Source organism: Ranitomeya imitator, chromosome 3 (assembly GCF_032444005.1).
Source record: "Ranitomeya imitator isolate aRanImi1 chromosome 3, aRanImi1.pri, whole genome shotgun sequence".
NCBI lineage: Eukaryota > Metazoa > Chordata > Amphibia > Anura > Dendrobatidae > Ranitomeya > Ranitomeya imitator.
In genome coordinates, this window is record NC_091284.1 from 480,977,917 (window position 1) to 481,003,439 (window position 25,523).

General features: G+C 46.6%; 1 protein-coding gene across 1 annotated transcript in view; it reads right to left on the reverse strand.

Moving 5' to 3' along the window:
• CCDC138 (coiled-coil domain containing 138) overlaps positions 1-25,523 on the reverse strand; it is a 125,522-nt gene that overhangs the window by 18,846 nt on the left and 81,153 nt on the right. The window contains exons 8-11 of the mRNA XM_069757556.1: positions 18,635-18,712; positions 17,672-17,776; positions 4,175-4,315; positions 131-247 (exon numbers count right to left, since the gene is read on the reverse strand). Coding sequence (XP_069613657.1) covers positions 131-247; positions 4,175-4,315; positions 17,672-17,776; positions 18,635-18,712 — 441 coding nt within the window. The remainder of the gene's footprint in view (positions 1-130; positions 248-4,174; positions 4,316-17,671; positions 17,777-18,634; positions 18,713-25,523) is intronic.

Here is a 25,523-nt window from a genome sequence, read left to right on the forward strand (position 1 = left end):
CTGTAATTGATTTGGGCAATTGTCAAAGAAGTCCTATGCACTAACATTAGTCAGTATATAAATAAACCACTACAAAAAGAAAATATTAAATTGGCTCGCAACAATAAAAATATAAACCATAATTCCTAACCTGTGTTCGGTTTTCAAGTTGCCTCAATGTCCAATATGAGAACCTCATGAAAGAAAAATGTAGCTTACTATTGACCAATGGCATCCACTGAAACTGCTCAACAAGAACAGGCAAAACCTAGAAAAGAAAATAAGAGACCTTTACCTTGAAGGCTGCACCAAAAATGTACATACATGGGTTTTCAGAAAGTATTAGCTGACGGCATGTTGTTGTGTTGTGCTTTCTCTGAGTGATGAGGTAAGATCCAGCAGCCAGGACCATGACTAATATCTGAACAAAGGAGCAGCAATTCAAGATGACCGCTGCTGCTACTTCACAGTAACGGGTGAGATCCAGACACACGAAAAGAGCCTTGCTGCAGTTCCCTGCACAGTAGTTGGCTAGTCACTGCACATGGAGGTAAATGGGCCCTAGAATCATTGTTTTATTGACTGAAGTCCCTGAGTCAGACCCCATTAAGGTGTTGTAAATGTCATTATACCTGCAAAACTAAAAATAAAACCGATACACAGTAGATTTTGGCATCTAAATTGAAAACAAAACCAATAAAAACAAAATGCCAACAGTTTCCGCTTTAGTCCCCTATTGTCCTACGATGCATGTGACACGATACATGTTCACCATGGTTAATAGCTAGCTACAGCAACAACATCACTGATGATACCAGGTCAGTGATCACTGAGGTATGACACGTGGTGGAGTTCAAAGTACCATATGTTTTGGACACACCTTACTTTAAAATGAACCCTAGGTATAGACAGCATAAAATAGGAAAATAACATTTCCTACTAATTACAACTTCCCTGGAGATGTAAAAAGTGTGGGGGTCAATATCACTAATTTTAATGCACTAGGGTAGTTTAGGGAGATCACAGACTGCACATGAGTCAACAGTGTGATGCAGCAGCAAAAAAGGCAAACAGTTCTGGGATGTATTGAGAAGCATAGAGTCTAGATTATGCGAAGTAATTATCCCCTTTGGTCAGACCTCATCTGGAATTCTGTGTCCAGTTCTGCGTAGCACATTTTGAAAAAGACACAGAAAAACTGCAAGTTCAGTAAAGAGTGACAAGGATGGTGAGCGGTCTGCAAAGTATGTCCTATGCGGAACCAGTTAAGGGATCTGGGAATGTTCAGGTGTCTAAAAAGAAGGCCAAGAGGAAACTTAACCCCTTCACAACCTATAGGTAATGGGTTGTGTATCCCCCTCTGGTGTGGGCACTGGCGCTAAGCTCTCATCTTTTCCGGCACTACGCTTAGAGTATCGAGGGTGCTCGAGCGACATGTTTGAGTCCCGTGGCCGCATGTTTGATGACACAGAATTTAATCTTAATTATCCAGACATCTATTTTCAGTAAGCCAGGAGGCATTGACTGTTATCTTTAAGTTGACTTTTTTGTAGGTTGAATTGATATTTGTAAATTGATGAATGGTTGTTATTTACCTCTTATATCAGCTCCTACAGTTTACTGGACAGTTATTTATGCAAAACAGGGATGCAGAGTCAATGAACAATGAGAGTTGCTGATATGTTCATTACACATTATACCAGGCCATGCAGTTTGTTGACTTGCAAGCATTGAAGGATAAACTATAAATAATCAAACAATGTGAGTTAACCTCATCACCCCTTCCAACCTCATCACCCCTTCCCCTATGTATAATGGCTTGAAGGACAACAATTGTGAACTATAAAAAGGGAATATGCCTCCATAACAAAACATCTAATTATTCAAAAGATCCAGAAATCCAAAAGAACCAAAGACTCTTTACAAAACTACAGCCAGAAACACATTAAAGGGAACCGGTCACCCCCAAAATCGCAGATGAGCTAAGCCCACCGGCATCAGGGGCTTATCTACAGCATTCTGTAATGCTGTAGATAAGCCCCTGATGTATCCTGAAAGATGAGAAAAAGAGGTTAGATTATACTCACCCAGGGGCGGTCCCACTGCAGTCCGGGGCCTCCCATCTTCTTACGTTGACGTCCTCTTCTTGTATTCATGCTGCGGCCTTGCGCAGGCTTACTTTGTCTGCCCTGTTGAGGGCAGAGCAAAGTACTGCAGTGCAAAGGCGCCGGGAAAGGTCAGAGAGGCACAGTGCCTGCACACTGCAGTACTTTGCTCTGCCCTCAACAGGGCAGACAAACTACGCCTGCGCCGGAGCCACAGCGTGAAGACAAGAAGAGGACGTCATCCTATGCAGATGGGAGGCCCCGGACTGGACCGCCCCCCTTCCCCCAGGTGAGTATAATCTAACCTCTTTTTCTCATCTTTCAGGATACATCGGGGGCTTATCTACAGCATTGAGGAATGCTGTAGATAAGCCCCTGATGCCGGTGGGGTTAGCTCATCTTCAATTTTGGGGGTGACAGGTTCCCTTTAAAAGGACAGCTGCCAGATCATCGCTCCATCACAAGGAAAACAGATTTGACATTCTACAGATGTCAGCTTAGGGGACCCCAGCCCTGGCTGAAAGAATACAAATCTGCTCCACTGACCATCATTGAACCCATGGATACATTTGGGGTAGTCAAGATTTGGACCCACCAGTCACCTGGCTCCATGAAGATGTTTGGAGTAGCCAGGTTGTGGCCCTCCAGTCACCTGGCCTTGTACCTCAATGAACTGTTGGTTTCCTAAGCTTGTCGTTACCTCCTCTGTGCGTGCCAAAGGTGGGGTAGTCAGTCCTGGAAGCTCTGAAGTCACAGCTGCTCTTATCCCGGAGAGTCAGCGGAAGGGTGAGACTGTAATTTTGCGCCATCTTGGGTATTTTGCTGGGACAGCTCTAGGTGTTATTTGCCTGTTTTGTGGTTCAGTAAAGTATTGCCACACTGTTTTATTGTTTATCTGAGTAGTATTATGCCTATGGTAAATAAAAAGAGCAGGTGGGATGTGCCCTAGTCCATGCGGTTTCAGCTAGAGGACTAGAGCAACTGCTGACCCCCCCCCCCCCTTCCCCATGTCTTCACAGCATGCTTTACTGCTGTTAGCCACAAAACATGCAGGGATTGTCTGACAAACACAGGCAATCCTCGCATGTTTTCTTGCTGTCTAACAGCCGCTAAACATGTGCCTGCAGGACACGAACATGTCACTTGAGCACCCGGGGTACTCTGAGCATACCCAAGCACCCTAGGCAAACTTGAGTAATGAGCACTTGTGCTCATCACTAATTATAATATATTTTTTTTAAAAAAGAAACTGATGCATGGCTACAACAAAGCTAATGAATATAAGATAAATCTCTAGTATATACACATAAATGTGTATTTCAGAATCAAAATAAAACTTATTCATAGAATTGGTGCTAACTTCTAGATAAGTGGGGATCCGACCGTTGAAACTCCCCACTAAATCGCTCAAACAATGCACTTTTGTCCCCTGTAAGAAAAGAATGGCAGTTTGCATATCCAACCACTGTTCCATTCATCCTCTATGGGACTAACCGAGAAAGTTGAGCTCTGTACTAGAAGATAAAAGGAGCTGATGTAGATCATGCACACTGCCGCTCTATTCTGTTGGGAGACAATCAAGCACTGTTCTGGTGATCAATGGAAATCTTAGAGTACTGTAACTAGAATACCCCTTTCAAAAGGACATACAAATTAGATATACAATGGCCAAATTCGCTGATAGCTAGACCATCTAATTTGTATGATGGCCTCCTGACTCAGCCCCAAAGGCAGATTTGGTTAAATTCCTACTGCCCGATTCTTGTGTTTTAGGAAAGAGAAGTCGCTGCCTGAAGAGTGTTACAGCTTCTCATGTCCCCTCTTACTACTGACTGTCCGGATGCTCGGCAGGGCGAAATGTGTATGGGGGAATCAGAAGATAAAGCTGACAACAGCCTTTGTGACTCGCACCCTATTTGACAAGGAGACCCAGCTAAACATCCTTATATGATGGCAGCACAAAGCAATTGTAAATTAGCTAACATGAATGTTAGGAACGTGTAAAAGCCTTAAATGGTACAGGACTCAGTTAGACTGCACTTAATTAAAGGTCTGGGGGAGAACCATACATTATGTTGTAACACACATACCTTGGCACACTTTTCCTGAAAACAGTTAGTGGGTAATTTATCCATGGATAATGATTTGTCTCCGCCCCCATTCCCTTCAGATGCAGAAAGCCAATCCATGAGAATAGTTACGAGCTTGTATACTTGCGTATTATTAAGAACCTGTGGGACAGCCAGATTGTTATGGGTTTCATCTGTGTTCTTTGCACATCAAAAGAGTAAATTAGGCAAATTTATACATCTGAAGTACGGAGAATTTGCACACAAGGATATGAATTGTTGAAACTTGTTTAGGTACGCTGATTTCAATGTGAAATCTTGCCAAAAGATTGCACAGCACAAAGCTGGCAAGGAACACGATTATTTTATTCATCACAATATAATTTCCTGATTAAACTTTCAGAAGTTGGTTATAGAGATGATGGATTATCGTACACAAAGTGCCATATTGGGGATACAATTAACACACAATAAATCAGAACTTTGGTAAGTCTAACTGCTAAAAGTGGACACCTTTATTTTATTTATTTTACTTAAACGGTAGGTCCAGCACCTAAAATGTCCTTTCTAAATATCTAACGAGAGAGCTGGAAAACGATAGCGCAATTTAGGGTATTAGCTGAGAAAAGGATGGAAAAACAGGGAGGTTCTAACGAGAGAGCTGGAAAACGATAGCGCAATTTAGGGTATTAGCTGAGAAAAGGATGGAAAAACAGGGAGGTACAGGGATGTGGGAGCCCAACATCATAAAAAGCTCAGCCGCAAATCCAAGAGTGTATTCTAGGATGGAATTTTTTGCGCTGCTGAAGACATCAATAATGATTTCCACAAATGGTGAAGAAGGAAACCAGGAGGCGATGTGTAGAGAATTGCGATTTTTATTGTGGTTTGTCCTGATGACGAAATCTGTGAACTTCGAAACGCGTTCATCATAAAAAAGCAGAATCGTCTACACATCCCCATTTAAACTCCTTCTTGAATATTTATCTATGTGCCCTAATCACTTTTGTAATTAGCTTTATTTACCGTAATCTCTTAATATAAACACCACAGAAGCCTAAGATAGACTGAAGCCCTAAGCAGAAAGAAGTGAACTAACCAATTAATAAAATCCATACATCATTACTAAATATGAAATGGATAAAAACATATTAAAAAAAGATGCCTCACACAAACATAGCAAGGTAATAATATACAAAAATACAAGAGAGTGGTATTATAGGGGAGAAAACAACATATGGCTAATAAATCTACAGGGCGTCCCGATAATGAAATGAAAAACTAACTGGGCACTTCACATGAGATAATCAAAATTTCAGACTAATATACCAATTTACCGAAAGAAGAGATCCAGAAAATAAATAAAATACAAATACTTTATTAATACATGTAAAAAGATCAAGATACTCAGTAAAAATACTAGCAAAAAACAAAAGCGCCCTAACTAGTGGGGGGGACACTAGGCTGTGTTACAAAATCCTATGTATGAAAGTCAGTTGCACATAAGTATTGAAATAGCATAACCGCTATACATCAAGTCAAGTGACATCCTAAGAGGAATATAAACCTACACAGTGTATGCTGCTTAGCAGAGTAAGGGCTATAATCGCATGCAATCATGAAAAATGTAAAAAATAGTGATTTTTGTGTTCTCACCGTAAAATCTTTTTCTCCGAGCCATTCATTGGGGGACACAGACCGTGGGTGTATGCTGCTGCCACTAGGAGGCTGCCACTAAGTCTACTTTCACACTTGCGTCGTTAGGTCTCCATCGCAATGCGTCGTTTTGGGAAAAAAATGCATCCTGCAAATGTGCCCGCAGGATGCGTTTCTTTCCCATAGACTTGTATTAGCGACGGATCGCGACGTATGGCCAAGGGAACGTTTTTCCGTACGTCGCATCCTGCACTTTGGAGTGCGCATGCCCTGTCGGAGATCTTTAGCTCCTCCCCGGGACTTTAGAATGGGCAGTGCATGCGTTGAAAAACTGCATCCGCTGCCCACGTCGTGCCGAATTTTAACAACGTCCGTCGGTACGTTGCACCGACGCTTAGCGACGGCCGCGTACCGACGCAAGTGTGAAAGTAGTCTTAGTGATACAAAGAAAGTTAGCTCCTCCTCTGCAGTATACACCCTCCTGCTGGCTCTCAGCTAACCAGTTCGGTGCAAGCAGTAGGAGATCAATAAACAATATATGAGCGTATAACATGTCACATTAGATATTAGAGTATAGCATGTTAAAGTATAAAACAAGCACAAGCTAATAATAGGGTGGGCGCTGTGTCCCCCAATGAATGGCTAAGAGAAAAGGATTTTACAGTGAGTACACAAAAATCCCTATTTCTCCTACGCCTCATTGGGGGACACAGACCCTGGGTGGGGACAACATCAGATCAGGCCCTGTGTAACCGCTACTTACGAGTGCGCCACCGCGGCCTGCAGAGTCCGCCTGTCCAGACTCACATCTGTGGAAGTCTGGGAATTATAGTGCTTCAAGAATGCATGCGGACTGGACGACCTCGCAAGCTTGCAGGTGTGCTGTGCCGACACCTAGTGCCTAGAATCCAACAAACCTCGATAGACAGGGAGATAGGCTGACATCTAAAACGGAAGGACTCCTGGATGGTGTAACAAATCCACCAAGCCAACATGGCCGATGCCACGGCTAAACCCTTCCTGAAACCATCAGAAAGCCCTCCTCGGCGTCCTCGAGTTGTACATACTCTCAGCACTCACACGTTCAGAATATGGGGAACCCATTCTGTTATGTGGACTGGTGTGGAAAGAGATGAGGCAAGAACGATGCCCTCATAACTGTGGGAAAACAATACCACCTTGGTAACAAGGGACGGGGATGGCCTGAGGGCAAACTTGCCTTGATGGTAATAAGGGAAAAAGGTCTGAAAGAACAGAGCAGCTAGCTCCAAAGACTCGTCAGGACGAGGAGATCGCAGAGAAAAAAGGGGCGACCTTCCCTGATAATAAAGTCTGTTCGGATCAAAAGGAGTCTACTGTAAGACTCCCGGGATCATTAAGGTCCCAAAGATCTAACGGTATGCGATAGGGAAGAACCACATGTGAAGACTCCCTGTGAGGAAGTCCATATTTGCAGTTTTGCTGCAATAAGACGGAAAAATACTAGTTCCGCAAACGAGAAAAACCTGACATGGTCAGTGCGGATCTCCCAGGATCACTGGGGCCCTTCCTGCTCCCGAAAAGATCTCGGAAGTAGTAGAAGAGGGGTGAAGGAAACTGGTACCATGGAAGGACCAGAGCATGCACTGCGATGGCTTTTGGACTTGGAGGCCGAGCCATGAACTTAGAGTACATTGGCATTCAGTCTGGACGCCATCCGACCTACATCTGGAGTGCTCCAGAGAAGACAGATCTGATGGAAGACTTCCGGGTGAAGCTCCCACTCACATGAGGCGGGACCCTGACGGCGTCCGCCGCCCAGAGTTCTACTCCTGAGATGTGTAGTGTCGAGATCACCAAATGATAGATCGTGGCCCAACAGAGAATATGAGGTACCTCGGCCATGACGCCTGACCGTGGGTACCTGCTAGATGATTGACGTATGGGACAGACGTGGGATTGTCCGATTGAAATGGATGGGGTGACCCACCAGAAGGCAGTGGACTTGCTGTAGAACTAGCCGTACCGTTCGGATCCCCAGTAAAATGATCAGGAGAAGAGGACTGGCATCGGTAGTCACTAATAACCATTGAACTGGGAGAAAGGATCTCCCCTGGATGAGGAAAGAGCTCAGAGACTACCCTCTGAAAGCCTGATTAACCTGCAGAAAATGAGAGGAACGAAGGAAAACACTTCCATTGTCGTCACCAATTTTCCTCAGAACCCTCCTAGCAAATCAAATGGAATGAGGGGAGAGTGAACACGTGCGCAAGCTCCCTGTTGAAGGGCCATGGTCTTGTCTCAAGGGAGAATCACCAACCTTCTGGAATAGTCAAGGACCATCCTCAAAAAAGGATATCTGCTGGGCTGGAAATGAGGAAAAATAGGGATTTTTGTGTACTCACCGTAATATCCTTTTCTCCGAGCCATTCATTGGGGGACACAGACCGTGGGTTTATGCTGCTGCCACTAGGAGGCTGTCACTAAGTGATACAAAGAAAGTCAGCTCCTCCCCTGCAGTATACACCCTCCTGCTGGCTCTCAGCTAACCAGTTCGGTGAAAAAGCAGTAGATCAATAACATATGAGCGTATAGCATGTCATATTATATATGAGAGTATAGCTTGTCAGAATAAAACAAGCATAAGCTAATAACAGGGTGGGAGTTGTGTCCCCCAATGAATGGCTCGGAGAAAAGGATTTTACGGTGAGTACACAAAAATCCCTATTTCTCCTTCGCCTCATTGGGGACACAGAACATGGGATGTCCCAAAGCAGTCCCTGGGTGGGGACAACATAAGATCAGGCCCTGTGTAACCGCTACTTACAAGTGAGCTACCGTGGCCTGCAGAGTCCACTTGCCCAAACTCACATCTGTGGAAGTGTGGGAATTATAGTGCTTTAAGAATGCATGCGGACTGGACGAATCCGCATGCTTGCAGGCGTGCTTTGCAGGCATGCTTTGCAGGCGTGCTTTGCCGGCGCCTGGTGCCTAGAACCCTCGATAGACAGGGAGATAGGCTGACATCTAACATGGAAGGACTCCTGCATGGTGAAAAGAATCCACCAAGCTAACATGGCTGATGAAACGGCTAAACCCTTCCTGTAAACGTCAGGAAGCCTTCCTCTTAAAGTCAGGAAGCCCAAATAAAGCATCCAACCTTCAGAAGGAAGCCGTCCTTGAGACATAACTACTCAGAGTACTCACTTCGTCCAGAATATCGGGAACTCATTCCATTTTGTGGACTGGTGCCAAAAGAGATGAGGGAAGAACGATGCCCTCATAACAGTGGTAATACAATACCACCTTGGTAACAAGGGACGGGGATGGCCTGAGAACAACCTTGCCTTGAAGGTAATAAGGATAAAAAGTCTGAAAAAACAGAGTAGCTAGCTCAGAAGACTCATCAGGATGAGGATATCGCAGAGAAAAAAGGGCGACCTTCCCTGATAGTAAAGTCTGTCTGGATTAAAAAGGAGTCTACTGTAAGACTCCTAGGACCATTAAAGTCCCAATGATCTAACGGTATGAGGTAGGGAAGAACCACATGTGAAAACTCCCTGCGAGAAAGTCCCTACTAGCAGTTTTGTTGAAATAAGGCGGAAAGATACTAGCTCCGCAGACAAAAAACTGACGTGGTCAGTGTAGATCTCCAAGGATCACTGGTGCCCTTTCTGCTTCCAAAAGGCTTTTGGAAGTAGGGGAAGGGGAGTTATGGAAACTGGTACCACGGAAGAACCAGAGCATGCAGTGCGATGGCTGTTGGATCTCGAGGCAGAACCACGAACTCGAGGACATTGGTGTTCAGTCTGGACGCCATCTGATCTACAACTGGAGAGCTCCAGTGAAGGCAGATCTGATGGAAGACTTCCGGTTGAAGTTCCCACTCACTTGAGGCGGAACCCTGACAGCTGAATATGTTTGCCGCCCAGAGTTCTACTCCTAAGATGTGTACTGCCGAGATCACCGAATGATAGATTTCGGCCCAACAGAGAATGTGAGGTACCTCAGCCATGGCGCCTGACCGTGGGTACCTGCTAGATGATTGACGAATGGCACAGCCGTGGCATTATCCAATTGAATTCAGATGGAGGTGACCCGCCAGAAGGCAGTGAACCTACTGTAGGACTACCATCCGGATCTCCAGAGCAATGATTGGGAGAAGACTGTCATTGGTAGTTACTAATAACCATTGAACCGGGAGAAAGGCACCGGATGAAAAAGGAGCTCAGAGACTATTGTCTGAAAGTCCGTTTGACTTGCTGAAAACGAGCAGAGCGAAGGAAACTGCTTCAATTGTTGTCACCATTTTTCCTCAGAACCCTCCTAGCAAATCGAATGAAATGAGGGGATGAGTGATCAAGTGCGCGAGCTTCCTGTTGAAGGGCCCTGACCTTGTATCGAGGGAGAATTACCATCCTTCTGGAAGTATGCAAGATCATCCTCAAAAAGGATATCTGCTGGGCTGGAAATGAGGAGAACTTGTCTAAGTTTAGCAGCCAGCCCAGGTGAGAGGGAATCGCAAGTGATATAGACTACTCAGCATAGTCCTGGAAGGGCGGATAGACAGTCGACCAAACAGGGCAGGACGACCACACCTCCAGGGTGCAAGAGGAACATGACAGCCGCCATGAGCCTTGCGAACACTCTGTGTGCGGTAGCAAGGTCGAAGGACAAGGTCGTGACTTGAAAATGCTGTTCACGATTGGAAAAGCGAAGGAATTTTTAAAGAGGGGAAAAATAGGAATGTGAGGGTAAGCATTCCGAATGTCGAAGGATGCCAGAAACCGCACCTTTTTCTGTTGAAGTAATGGTTGAGCGGTGGAACTCCATTCGAAGGAGGACCTTGTCAAAGGTTGTTAGAAGTTTGAGGTCCAGGATCGGTCTTACTTTTCGCTCCCCTTTTTGGAACCAAGATCCCTTAGATCTAGCTGTCCTAGACAACCCTTCCACTGCTGGTTGGGGCTGTAGGAAATATACGATCCTTTGTTAGTCTCCCGCTCAAAAAATTTGATTGGCCAGTTGTACCGTCCTCGGGAAAAGGTTACTGGTGTGAATCAAAGTAGTTAAGGTCTCCAGCCAGGAGACCATTGTTCTAGCAATCCATGCGGCGGCTAGGGAGAGTAGAGCTCTGAACCCGAAGCCGCAAGATGGAACAAACCAGATTTGCTATCTGACAGTCCATGGTATTTTTAATTGATGATACATTGGGCAGGGATACTGGTAGGTATACCACAGGAGATTCTACCCGGTTAATCTGCCAAGTGGCAGAATGTGCGGCTGCATCCAGCAGGTCATAGTCTCTTGCCATCGCCGCTCTCATTTGACAGTGCAGAGTTAAAAATTAGGAACCCTCGATCCACCATCCTCTTAACAGGGAAGTGGAGAGGGATCATCCGCCTTCTTGCATCCTCTGCTAAATAGTGGTGATGCAGATGGGGGTTCTCGGACGCCAAAAAGGGTGCCTCTGTACATCCACAGAGTTCAGGTCTCCGGGTGGACAGGACAGGTTGTCTGGCGTTAGGCCTGGATACAGAAGAGGATACATGGAGGTGACATTCCGTGTGCTCGTCTGTTGATGGTGTGGGGAGATCGGTGCCCTTTAAAAGGACCCGTCGCCCTTAAAAATCAGACCAGGGATGGCATCCCACGTAGAGGCTTCTGTCCAGTGAATCGCTTATCCGGACTGAATGGCAAATGCTCTACGAGGGACACTGCGTAGTCTAGAGCATGACCGGAGTCCTCGTCAATGTACAGAGATTGGTTGATGATATAAATAGGCGAGTTCAACATTTACTGAAGCTCTGGCAAGTCCAGGTCCAAGGCAATATCCGATCCATATTCAGAGTCTTGTTCTGAGCAAATCCTTGGGGAGAGAGATCATGAAATGAAAACTTCCATTTTCTAGAATACTCGCGGCCCCTGCTAGCTGACGGCTCCCATGTAGGAGAGGGACCATGTATATCGGTCCTGCGAGCACTCCGAGCCACAGAGGGATCACGGAGGGATTCAATCTGTTGGTCAGAGAAGCCATGGGTTGCGGCAGTGACAAAGTCCACTGAGGGAAGTAGGTACTCTGGGATAAACTGGGATCAGCGGCGGAGGGCTCCTGAGCTCATTTAGGGTGACCGGCTTCTGATTAGTCATGTGCCCTTAAGACCAGGAAATACTGGTCATGTGCCTTTAAGACCAGGGAATACTGGTCATGTGCCTTTAAGACTAGGGAATACTGGTCATGCCATGTTGCAGAGTCATTGTGCCCCTTTAATGCAAAGTCGTTGCCCCTGTGTGAGCCGGCCGGGTGGACCAAGATGGCCACCGGGAGTTGCAGAGGTGATAAAATCTCGCAGAGAGCGAGAAGCGCCAATTCGGGGGGCGGAGCTATAGGCACGATGTGGGCGGAGCCTCAAGACTTCCATGAATAGGCCCAAGCCGGGGCCCAAATTTCTGCAGCCGGCGGGAGCGAAACCAGCGGTAGAAGTGAGGGGCGTTGTAGTGGCCGAGAAAACTGAGCGCTTCCGTGCCAGGCGAGAAGTGCCAGAAAAGCAGGCAGAGCCGCCTTAGGGCGCCATAGTGCGCTTCAGGGGTGCAGCCTACACATCGGCCGAAGCCGGGGGCTAAACTTTTGCAGCCGGCCGGAGCATTACCTCAGGGAGGTGGTCGACAGGGAAGCCTGAGACTGCCTGTGAGCATGTGAGTATCCCACTGCAGAGGCCCACCGCTGACAGGATCCACTCACCATCGGTGCGCGTCCCAGCATGGAGCCGCCGCAGATGACTGCAGGTCGGGTATTGCAGCATGGACGGTGCAGGAATAGAGGGATAAACCTCAATCCATCATCCCTTTGTTAGGGAGGTGGAGAGGAACCGTCCGCCTCCTTGTGCCATCCGCTTTAACAGAGGTGGGACAGTGGGGGCTGCTCAGACGCCAAATAGAGGGGCCTCTGTACATCCACGGAGTTCAGCCCCCGGGTGGACAGGGCCAGTTGTCCGGCGTAGAATGTAAGCCCGCAAGGGCAGGGTCCTCGCCCTTCTGTATCAGTCTGTCATTGTTAGTTTGTTTACTGTAAGTGATATCTGTAACTTGTATGTAACCCCTTCTCATGCAAAGCACCATGGAATCAATGGTGCTATATAAATAATAATAATAATTAGGCCTGGCTCCAGGAGAGGATACATGGAGGCGACACTCCATGTGGTCGCCTGCTGCTGGTGTGGGGAGATCGGGACTCGAAGGAACCGTCGCCCCTGAAGTGAGCTCAGGCATGGCTTCCTACGTCGCAGGAGAGGGTACGGGGAGGTGTACTCCAAGTTCTCTCCTGTTGATGATTCGGGGGAGATCGGAACCTTGAAAGGATCCGTCGCCCCCTTTACTCCGTTAATTAAAAAATAAAAATTTACAGAAAAGTAAAAAATAAAATAAAAACGTTGGGGTCTGAACCAGACCCATGTGCCTCCTACAGACACTAAGCAAGAACTGGTTAACGGAGAGCCAGCAGGAGGGTGTATACTGCAGGGGAGGAGCTAACTTTATTTGTATCACTTAGTGTCAGCCTCCTAGTGGCAGCATACACCGGTCTATGTACCTCAAAGAGGCGAAGGAGAAAACTTGTCTAAGTTTAGCTGCCAGCCCAGGCAAGACGGTATAGCAAAAGATATAGACGACTCAGCACAGGGCTGGAAGAGCGGCTAGAAGGTCGACCAGATAGGGCAGGACGACCACGCCTCTAGGGTGCAAGAGGAACGTGACAGCCGCCATAACCCCTCTGAACACTCTGGGTGAGGTAGAAAGGCCGAAGTACAAGGTCGTGATTTGAAAATTCTGTTCGCAAAAGGAAAAGCAAAGGAATTTTTGAAGAGGGGAAAACATAGGAATGTGAAGGTAAGCATCCCGAATGTCGGTGGATGCCAGAAACGCCACCTTTTTCCATTGAAGTAACGGCTGAGCGGAGGAGCTCCGAAGAAGTGGGACCTTGTCAAGCTTGGTAGAAGTTTGAGGTTCACGGTCAGTCTTCCTTTTCGGTCACCATTTTGGAACAAAGATCCCTTAGATCTAGACAGTCCTGGACAACTGATCCACTGGTTGAGTCTATAGGAAATCAAAATAGTTAAGGTCTCTGACCAAGAGACCATTGCTCTAGCAACACATGCGGCAGCTAAGGAAGGGTAGAGCGCTGAACTGGAGGCCACAAGACGGAACAAACTAGATTTGGTATCTGACAGTCCGTTGTAGTTTTAATTGATGACCCATTGGGTAGGGATACTGGTAGGTATACCACAGGAGATACTACCCGGTTAATATGCTAAGTGGCAGAATGCGCGGCTGCATGCAGAAGGTAAGGAAAAACCATCTCTTACTATCGCTGTTCTCTTTTGATGGTGCGGAGATAAAATGATGAACCCTCAATCCACCATCCTCTTACCAGGGAAGTGGAGAGGGATCGTCCGCCTTCTTGCATCATCTGCTAAATAGTAGAGATGCAGAGGGTGTGTTTGGATGCCAAAAAAATGGGTGCCTCTGTACATCCACAGAGTTAAGGTCCCTGGGTGGACAGGGCTAGTTGTCCAGCGTTAGGCCTGGCTGTAGAAGATACATGGAGGCGACACTCCATGTGCTCATCTATCGATGGTGTGGGGAGATCGGTGCCCTTTAAAAGGACCCATCGCCCTTAAGAATCAGACCAGGCATAGCATCTCACGCCTTAAGTGGGTATGCGTGGAGTGGACACCGCGTGTGTTTGCGTTTTGGCTGAAAAAGGGATACCGCTCTTGCAGAGGTTTCTGTCCAGTGGATCGCTTATCCGGACGCTACCTGTCCAGGTGAATGGCAAATGCTCTGCGAGGGAGTTTAGTTTCCTCATGAGGGACGCTGCGTGATCTAGAGTAGAACCGAAGTCCTCGTCAATCTACAGAGATTAGTTGATGACATAAATAGGTGAATCCATCCTTTTCTGAAGTTCTGGTGAGTCCAGAACCAAGGCAATATCCGACCCATATTCAGAGACTTGTTCTCAGCAAATCATTGGTGAGGGATCAGGAAATTAAACTTCCGTTTTCAAGGCACGTGTACGTTTCTAGGCGCCTGTACGTTTCTAGAAAACCTGCGGCTCCTGCTAGCCGACGGCTCGCATGAAGGAAAGGGACATCTATATTGGTCCTGCGAGCACTCTGAGCCACAGAAGGTTCACGGAGGGATTCAATCTCTTGTCAGAGAATCCATGGGTTGCGGCAGTGACGAAGTCCACTCACGGAACTAGGTACGCTGATATAAGCTGGGATCGGCAGCGGAGGGCTCCTGAGTTCATTTAGGGTGACCGGCTTCGGACTGGTCATGTGCCTTTAAGACAAGGGAATATTGGTCATGTGCCCTTAAGACCAGGGAATACTGGTCATGTGCCTTTAAGACCATGGAATACGGGTCATGTGCCTTTAAGACTAGGGAATACTGGTCATGTGCCTTTATGCAGTACTTCCTTACTCGGTTGTAGAGTCGTTGTGGCCCTTTAATGCAAAACCATCTGTGTGTGTGTGTGTGTGCAGGCAGGGTGGACCAAGATGGCCACCGGGAGTTGCAGAGGTGGTAAAGTCTCGCAGAGAGCGAGAGGCGCCAATTTGGGGGGCGGAGCCACAGACGCTATGTGGGCAGAGCCTTGTGACTCCATGAATAGGCCCAAGCCGGTGCCTCAATTTCTGCAGCCGGCGTAAGCAATACCAGCGTTGCCGAGGGAAGCGATCACTCCTGTGCCAGGGAAGAAGCGCCAGAAAAGGTCGGCAGAGCCACCTTAGCGCACCATAATGCGGGCGCGGCTTCCGGGATGCGGCCTACACATCGACCGAAGTCGGGGGCTAAATTTTTGCAGCCGGCTGGAGCGTTACCTCAGGGAGGTGGGTCACAGTGAATCTGAGGCTACCTGTCAGCATGTGAATATGCCACTGCAGAGGACTGACTGGGTTTCAGCGCCGAGGAAAGCGCACGCACTCTACTGTTCTGCTGCCGATGCAGGGATAGAGAGATAAACCTCAATCCACAATCCCTTTGTTAGGGAGGTGAAGAGGAACCGTCTGCCTCCTTGTGCCATCCACTTTCACAGTGATGGGACAGTTGGGGCTGCTCAGACGCCAGAGAGGGGCCTCTGTACATCCACGGAGTTCAGCCCCCGGTTGGACAGGGCCAGTTGTCCAGCTATAGGCCTGGCTCCAGGAGAGGATACATAGAGGCGACACTCCATGTGGTCACCTGCTGCTGGTGTGGGGCGATCGGGACTCGAAGGAACCGTCGCCCCTGAAGTGAGCTCAAGCATGGCTTCCCACGTCGCAGAAGAGGGTACGGGGAGGTGACACTCCACGTGCTCGCCTGTTGATGATTTGGGGGAGATCGGAACCTTGAAAGGATCCGTCGCCCCCTTTACTCTGTTAATTAAATAATAAAAATTTACAGAAAAGTAAAAATATAAAATAAAAACGTTGGGGTCTTAACCAGACCCATGTGTCTCCTACAAACACTAAGCAAGAACTGGTTAGCTGAGAGCCAGCAGGAGGGTGTATACTGCAGGGGAGGAGATCACTTTCTTTGTATCACTTAGTGTCAGCCTCCTAGTGGCAGCAGCATACACCCACGGTCTGTGTCCCCCAATGAGGCGTAGGAGAAATACATATTACCAGGGTAATGGTGTAAAGCACAGCCATAGGAAGACCTCAGTGTCCCACCTCACCCCGACGCACGTTTCACATACGGCTTCTTTCAGGAGCGCTGAGGTTTTCCTGTGGCTGTGCTCTACAGCATTACTCTGGTAATATGTATTTTTATGTTTTTCATGATTGCATGCGATTATAGCCCTTATTCTGCAACTTGGTATGTTAGTCCACAATTTTGATTAACATATGTCTAATGTAGATATATATGTGCCTGTCACCATATAAAGTAGCCTACTTTCTACTATAGAGTTAGTCCTCCAGTGATAATCTCCTGCTGATAAAACTACAGCAAACATTCTAGTAAGTGACAAATCGCTGGAATCAGTTTATCTTTCCCTACATTATGATGGCAAAATCCTGCTTACATATTGCTTTTAAATGGAATCTGTCAGCAGGTTTTTACTATTCAAGCTAAGTGCAGCATAATATAGGGCAAGGGAGCCTGATTACAGAGATATATCACTTACTAAGCGGTGTTCTGTAGCTTCAGCACAATACAATTTTCAAAACTTGATTCCAGCTCACCGAGTTGCTCTATGCTCATTCACCTGGGGCTCAGACACCGGCCTCACATTAAGGAAAATAGAAAAATTTGGAGCCCGGCTCAACAAGACTGGATTTTCTTTTTCAAAAGAAAATATGGTGCATACAAAAGAAAAATGTACATGGTCGACATGACCCAGTCGATGCGTTTCGACTGCACTTGACCAGAAGCAGTACTTTGAACCTCTGGACAGGTGCGGTTTGTACCTTTGATGCCGGGTATTGTGCACCTGGCTTCAGAGACGCACTGATGGTGCTGGAATGAGCGGTGCTCTGGCGCAAATTTGCATGAGTGGCGACGACACCGCTCATGAAAATTATGTTATCACGCCCACAGGGGTGCGATAATGTGGAAAGAGGGCTGACTACTCTGCGGAACTAACGCCCCGTGGACTAGTCAAAGCCCTCATTAGCATAGGGAAAGCGGAGGTTATAAATTCTTTTTCCAAAGCATATATTTAAAAGAATTATGTTATACAGGGATGATTAGGGAGGGAGTTTAATCACAAATTGCTGAATGCTGATGGATTGGAGGGCATGGGGAACCTGACAGGTTCCCTTTAAACAATATAATGCAAGCATATAAAAAATACAAACCTGCAGACTAATCACAAGAGTGTATTACTAGACTTTCTGGCAATCATACCTTAGGCTTTACAGCAGGTTTCTTCTCAACATTTTGGGGTTTCGGTAACTGCACAGTTTGGTAAATATCTTTGCTTTTCTGGACTGTGAGGAAGGAGTGCTTTCTCTAGAAAATAAATGTGTAATTCTAGTTAGCAAATCTAAATCTCTAAGTCACCATTAGACACATCAGTGACATGAGATAAAATATCCAGAGACTGATCAATACACCCAACGTGTCAGCAATGTATATAGGGGAGGTGACAGTCCACACTCACTCTCCAGCCTATGGTCTCTACGCGTTTCGTTGTTCAAACCACAGACCACTCATCAGGATGTTTTCTCATATATTGACCTATATTATCAGGGGACTAAATAAAAACACATAAATACAGATAACCTATTATCCCAAAACTGCCACATCTCCATACATTCAGGATTAACTCCACTAGCAAAGTATAATATATGAAGATGCAGTATAGTAGTTTTTTTTTCTTATAGGGACTAACCCAATGTAACAGACCAACTGTCCTTTACTCCACTCCCTGTGTGGACTGTCACCACACCCCTATATCAGGGGTGTCAAACTGCATTCCTCGAGGGCTGCAAACAGGTCGTGTTTTCAGGATTTCCTTGTACTGCACAGGTGATAATTTAATCACCAACTCATTATTTGTGTAGATGATTAAATTATCACCTGTGCAGTACAAGGAAATCCTGAAAACATGACCTGTTTGCAGCCCTCGAGGAATGCAGTTTGACACCCCTGCCCTATATACATTGCTGAGATGTTGGCTTTATGTTTTGTGTGTATTAATCAGTCTTTGGATATTTTACAGAGGGTGTATTGTATTTTTTTGTTTTAATAAAGTTGAATTTTATCTCACATCAGTGATACGTCTAATGGAGGGATAATTTATTTGATTCAATTTGTTAGTGATTTCTAAATCACCAATAACAGAAATAAAAATAATATGTAACTCACTTGTAGGTTTTCTAGACGAGACTGAACTTTCTTAGCTTGAGTTTCCAGTTTCTTATTCTGTACACTCACTTCATTTAGCTGAAGAAAACAGAAACAAAAGTATAGAGCCAGGATCATTAGACGTACCACATGCATCAGGTGTTTTTAGTATGCCACCCCAATAACAGGTCACTGCTACGCAAGCAAAGTCCTATAATAAGAAGAAATTCAATGTATTAAACTAACACAAGATGGTTGTAGCCAATTACAGTGCTTAAAGGGGTTATTCTCAATATGTGTGCTCCGCAGCACACAGCTCTGCAGTCTCCTCACTTCCTTTTTGTTGTGGGGGCGGAAGATCCTCCAAGAGTGACAGATGTGGTCTGAATCCTGCTGAGCTTAATTTGCTAATGTGACACATTAAAGGAGTGGTCCAATACTTAAGAAGTACTACATAAATGCCCATCTTCAAGTCTTATGCACTTTTGTAAATTATATTTATTGTTAAATTGCCTACACCTCTCTCTATCCTGCCATTTCCTATATTTGCTTTTTTTTTTACTTTACTTCCAGTGACATTGCGTTTGAGAGGGGTCTTAAACGGGACATCACAGGAGGCTGGGGCTGCACTAACTTCTATGCAGTATCTATCACCACTTTTGAAACAGTGAGTCATCAGGGGGCGGCACTGCGGTTACATACCACAGCTAGTGTCACTACCATCCCCTGAAGACATCCCGGTTCAGTAAAGGCAATTGAGGATTGACCACATCTTCAGTCAGTTGCCGCCGCCTTATTCAGTGCTTCTAACACCATAGTCTCTTTCTCTGAAACGAATAGTCAAAGGGCAGGGTAAGTGGACACCAGTTGCTGTCAGTCTCCCTTGGTTTGTTTTGCTTTCATATCAAACAGCACCCAGGAATGAACATTAACACCTTCCCATCCAGGCAATTTTCCATTTTTGAACTATGATTTTAACTCCTCTTGTTTCAAGAGCCAAAACTTTTATATTTTTCTGTCAAAATAGCCACATGAAGGCTTATTTTCTGTGGGAAAACAGAGATTTTTGTGTACTCACTTTAAAATCCCCACACTAGCCACTGACAACTTGTTGTGAGAGTCCCGCCTGGGTCAGAACCCAGGATTCAACGGCCAAGTTGAGAAACACGGGACGTCTGGGATCTAGTGATAAAACGGACCCTGGCAAGCGGATCTGGACAATCGCCAGAAAAAGACAGCAACAAATAGTACTAGTTCCACAAGCAACGCCTGATGTGGTCAGTCCGGATCGCCCAGAACCACTGCGACGGCTTTGGGGGTCTCAAGATCGAACTATGAACTTGAGAACTTTGGCATTCAGTCTGAACGCCATATGATCTACCTCCGAAGATCCCTAGCGAAGAAAGCTGATGGAGGACTTCTGGATGGAGTTCCCACTCACCAGTGGTGAGACCCAGGCAGCTGAGGAAGCCTGCCGCCCAGTTTTCTTGCACCGTCAAGATTACCGAGTGATAGAATGTGTGTGGCCTAGGCTATGGCTGCTGGTACCACCTTGATGATTGATGTATGCCACGGCCGTGGCGTTATCCGACAGAGTTCGAATGGTGTGACCGCCAGGAGACAGTTAGCGACTGCTGTAAGGCTAACTATCTCTTGGATGTCCAAAAAACATAGATCGGGAGTTTCCGAGTTGATTGTCAGCTTAGAACAGCTTGGAGACACTCCCCAGCCTGAAAGACTGGAATCCGTAGTCACTACTAGCCCATAAACCGGAAGAAAGGATCTCCCCTGGCTGAGGGAGGATCTCAGAGTTCACCATTTGAAACCTGTCTGAACCGCAGAGACAAGAGGAGCGAAGGGGACTACTACCATTGATGCCATCAATTTTCACCGAATCTTCAAAGCAAATTGGATGAAATGAGGTCCAAGATCATCCTCAAAAAGGATATCTGTTGGGCTGGAAATGGGGAAGACTTGTTTAATATTATCTGCCAGCCCAGGCGAGTAAAGGTTATTGCAGGATATCGACTATATAGGGCAGGATGACCATTCACCAAGAGTGTAAGATGGAAACGACAGCCATCATGACCCTTGAGAATACTCAGGGAGCGGAAGCAAAATCTAAAGACAAGGCCATGAACTGAAATGTTGTTCCTGAATGTCGAAATACAGGAAAAATTTTTAGCGAGGGGGAAAAAAAAACAAATCAGAAAGTGGAAGTATACAGCCCGAATGACAATGGATGCCAGTAACTCCACCTTTTCCCATTGGGGTAAGGTAAGGACTCCACCTGAAAATGGCAGGCCTTGACAAACTTGTTCAGAAGTTTGAGGTCCAGGATTGGTCAAACTATTCCCGTCCTTTTAATAGGAACCTACAGTACATCCCAGAGACCTAGCCTGTCTAGGACAACCCGTCCACTGCTGGTTGTGTCCATAGGACACTTGTGACCCTGGTTCCTGCATGGGGAACGTAATGACCACTTTGGTAAGAGGGTGATGTCAGCGGCTTTTTGGACGCAGAGTCCGCTTTCCATCCTGAGTCACAATGCCCTTCTGAATGTAATCACATTTGTTGTAGACAGCGCCACGCAACTAGCCGCGTCCAAAGATGCGTAGACGACAGTCTCTGGCTCGAGAGATTTGATTGGCCAGCTGTACTGCCTTCGCTGAATCGAAGTATTTAAGGTATCCGATCAGGAGCCCATTACTTTTAGCAACCCGTGAAGGGTAGAGAGGTTACTTGGAGAACACTACCAGGCGGTAGAATGCTCAGCTGTATCCAGCAGGACAGGATAAATTATCCCTTACTGTCATTGCTGTCTTTGAACGTAGTAGGGTTAAAGTGATGAACCCTCGATCCACCATCCCCTTAACAAGGAAGTGGAGAGGGACTGTCCGCCTCCTTGCATCATTCGCTAAGCAGTAGTGATGCAGTGGGGGCTGCTCAGACGCCAAAAGGAGTGCTTCTGTACATCCACAGAGTTCAGGCCCCCGGGTGGACAGGACCGGTTGTCTGGCATTAGGACTGGCTGCAGAAGCTGGGGACTAGATTTTTCGGTGCCGCCGGGGCAAGGCGGGGTTTCCGGCTTGTGGCCTAGCGCGGTCCGAAGCAGGGAACTAAATTACCAGCACCCGACCGGAAAAAAGGGCCTTGAGGGCAGCGATGGCTGTAGGGGCCCCCTTGACTGACCGCGCCGGGGAGAGAATGCCCGGCAGGAAAAAAGATCCCAAGGATCGCACTGGAGGAGCCCCTCAGGATCTCAACTTACCGCCGGAGCTGAAGGGAAGGCAGAGGCGGCACTCTGCTTGCAGGTGAGGATTGCGATGCAAACGTGCAGGAACACTCCATCCACCATCCCCTTTTAGAGGGGAGGTGGAGAGGGACTGTCCTGCTCCTTGCAGCACCGCTGTTCAATCAGTGGTGGTGCAGCGCGAGAAACGGATGCCATAGTGGCCTCTATGTATCCTAAGGGTTTACTCCCCTAGGATTTCACAGGGCTGTGTCCGGCTGTAGCCTGGCTCAGAAGGGGGTACATGGAGGCAACACTCCATGTTCCCGTCTGTTGCTGGTGCGGGAAAATTGGCGCCCTGAAGAGAACCGTCGCCCCTAGTATAGCTCAGGCATGGCATCCCACGTCGCAGGAGAGGATTCGGGGAGGCGACACTCGCCATGCCAGCCTGTTGGTTGGGGGTGAACGGCCCCCTTGTAAGGGTCCGTCGTCCCAGTCTTCCGCGTGAAAAGGGTTTTAAAAAGTAAAAAATTGAAAAATAAGAATAAAATAAAAAAATATGGTCTGAATTGCAGATCCCAGTGTGCCTCCTACAGACACTAAGCATGAACTGGTTCTTTCTAGAGCCAGTGGGTGGTGTATACTGCACAGGAGGAGCTAACTTTTTTGTATTCAATTAGTGTCAGCCTCCTAGTGGCAACAGCATACACCCACGGTCCTGTGTCCCCCAATGTGGTGAAGGAGAAAGCTGTACTTTTGAATTACACCATTTATTTTATGTGATGTACTAGAAAGTGGGAAAAAAAATTCCAAGTGTGGCAAAATTGCGAAAAAAAAGTGCAATAATGTTTTTTGTTTGTTTTTTTTATTTACTAAGTTTACAATATGGTAAAACTGACCTGACAATATGATTCTCCAGTCCAGTATAAGTACAGAGACACTAAACATGTCTAGGCTTTTTTTCTAATTACAGTATTTTTCGGACTATAAGATGAAAATTTGGAGGAAGACAGGAGGTGTGTCTTATAGTCCCGGATGTACCTGCTGTGGTTGGAGTTGAGGAGGGTTGGTGGACGAACAGCAGCGTCGGACAAGCGGGTCACAGTAGGCAGGAGCCGGCTACAGCAACTAACCCCTGTGCCCACTGTTAAAGAGAAAACGGTAATTAGACCTATCGGTAATTGTATTTCCAGGAATCCATCCTGACCGCACCATTGGAAGACGTCCTTCTTATCCTCAGTGGGACAGGAACAACAAGCGGTTAGAAGGACCCTCCCCACTCCACCCACCATTGATTTTCCAAGTATCACATCTGGATGGATGCACAAAAGCGAATTTATTCAACAAATTTACACCAATGTTACATCACATTAGTCTACAATACAAATTTGCAGTGGGAGGGAACTAGTAGTGCTGTCAGGATGGATTCCTGGAAATACAATAACCGGTAGGTCTAATTACCGTTTCCAGTTCACCACCTGACAGCACCATTGGAGGAATACCAAAGCATGGTAATCTAGGGTGGGACTACTGCATGTAATACTTTTCTACCAAAAGCTAACTGCTCTGATGAGACATTAGTTTATAGTGCTGTTTTCCCATGAAATCCGGCACCTGCGCTGTTTAGTACTGGCTGGTGCAGGCGCCGTGAGCTCTGGCCAATGACGTCACATCCAGTCTTGCAGACTGCGCCTGCACCAGCCAGTACTACACAGCGCAGGCGCCAGATTTCATGGGAAAACAGCGCGGAGGGGGCGGCGCCCGGCGCCCCTGAAGATTTGAGTGACGGCAGTGTGGCGTTTCAAGCAGGGGGGTTAAGACCTGCCTCCCTGTCTAAAGACAGGTATTTTGGAGAAGTTATAAAACGCTTTATTTTGGGAATAAATGCACCAAAAACTAAAAGTCACCTTGTTAGAATGCAGCATTACTGCTGCACAAGATGGCTCTTTTAGTTTATAACGGCTGGAGGGGGTGACAGAGGCCCTTTAAGTAGGCTACTACCTCCGACATTAGTTTGGCAAATATCCAGGGGGCCAAAGCTAGGCCGAAGGGGAGACACTTGAATTGAAAGTGAAACTACCCCTCTGTTCATCAGGGTGAATCACAGGAATTTCTGGTAGCAAGCGTGTATTGGGTATTGGAATGGGTACAAAAACGCTGCAGATTCGCAAAAAAGAATTGACATGCTATTTCTTTTAAACCGCAGCCTTTCCGCAGCGGATTTTCCGCAAAGTGTGCACAGCATTTTTTTTTCTCATTTGATTTACATTGTACTGTAAGGGTATGTGCACACGTCGCGGATCCTGTGCGAATCTGCAGCGTTTTTTGAGGTGCAGAAACGCTGCAGATCCGCAACTGATTTACAGTACAATGTAAATCAAAGAGAAAAAAAAATGCTGTGCACACTTTGCGGAAAATCCGCTGCGGAAACGCTGCAGTTTAAAAGAAGTAGCATGTCACTTTTTTGTGAATCTGCAGCGTTTTTGTACCCATTCCATTATAGAAAACCGCAGCAAATCCGCAAGAAAACCGCACAAAAAACGCTGCGGAACCACACAAAAAAACGCAACAAATCCGCAGGTGCGTTTTCTGCCAGGAGAGGCAGAATCCGCACCAGAAATTCCTAAGCCTAATCCGCAGCATGTGCACATAGCCTAAATCAATTGCGGATCTGCAGCGTTTCTGCACCTCAAAAAACGCTGCGGATCCGCAGAGAATCCGCAACGTGTGCACATACCCTTGGTGCAGTTTTTGATGCAGGTTTTTGGTGCTGTTTTTTATGCTGTTTTTGATGCAGGATTTTGGTGATGTTTTTGATGCTGTTTTTGATGCTGTTTTTGATGCAGTTTTTGATGCTGGTTTTTGGTGCTGTTTTTGATGCAGTTTTTGGTGCAGGTTTTGATGCTGGTTTTTCATGCTGTTTTTGATGCTGTTTTGATGCAGTTTTTGGTGTAGTTTTTGGTGCAGTTTTTGATGCAATTTTTGGTGCAGGTTTTGATGCAGTTTTTGGAAATAAATAAATGGAAAATGTGCATGGTTTGAATGGAAACATGCATGAAAACGGATTTGGAGGCCGGATTCATCATTTCACATCTCAGTTTCAACCGTTTTTTGCTGGATCCGTCGCAGTGCGTTTTTTTCGCCGGGCAGAAAAACCGTTCCTGTGTATGTGTTTTCCATCCGGCGGAAACAGCTTTTTTGACGGATCCGGCAAAAAACGGATGAAACGTGTGGACATCAGGCGCAATCCGTCGCTAATACAACTCTATGAGAAAAAAACGGATCCTGCAAATGTGCTCGCAGGATGCGTTTTTTACCTATAGACTTGTATTAGCGACTGATTGCGACGGATGGCCACACGTCGCGTCCGTCGTGCAACGGATCCGTTGTGTTTTGGTGGACCATCTGCACGAAAAAACGTTCAAGTGAACTTTTTTTGTCCATCGCGTCCGCCATTTTCTACCGCGCATGCGTGGCCGAAACAACGCCCCCTCCTCCCCGGACTTCAGAATGAGCAGCGGAGACGTTGAAAAACTGCATCTGCTGCCCATGTCGTGCAGAAATTTTACAACGTGCGTCGGTCCGACGCAGGTATGAAAGAGGCCTTAATGAGCATTTAAAAAAGAAAAAAACTGAAAAAACGGCGTGGGCTCCCACGCAATTTTCTGCGCCAGAGGG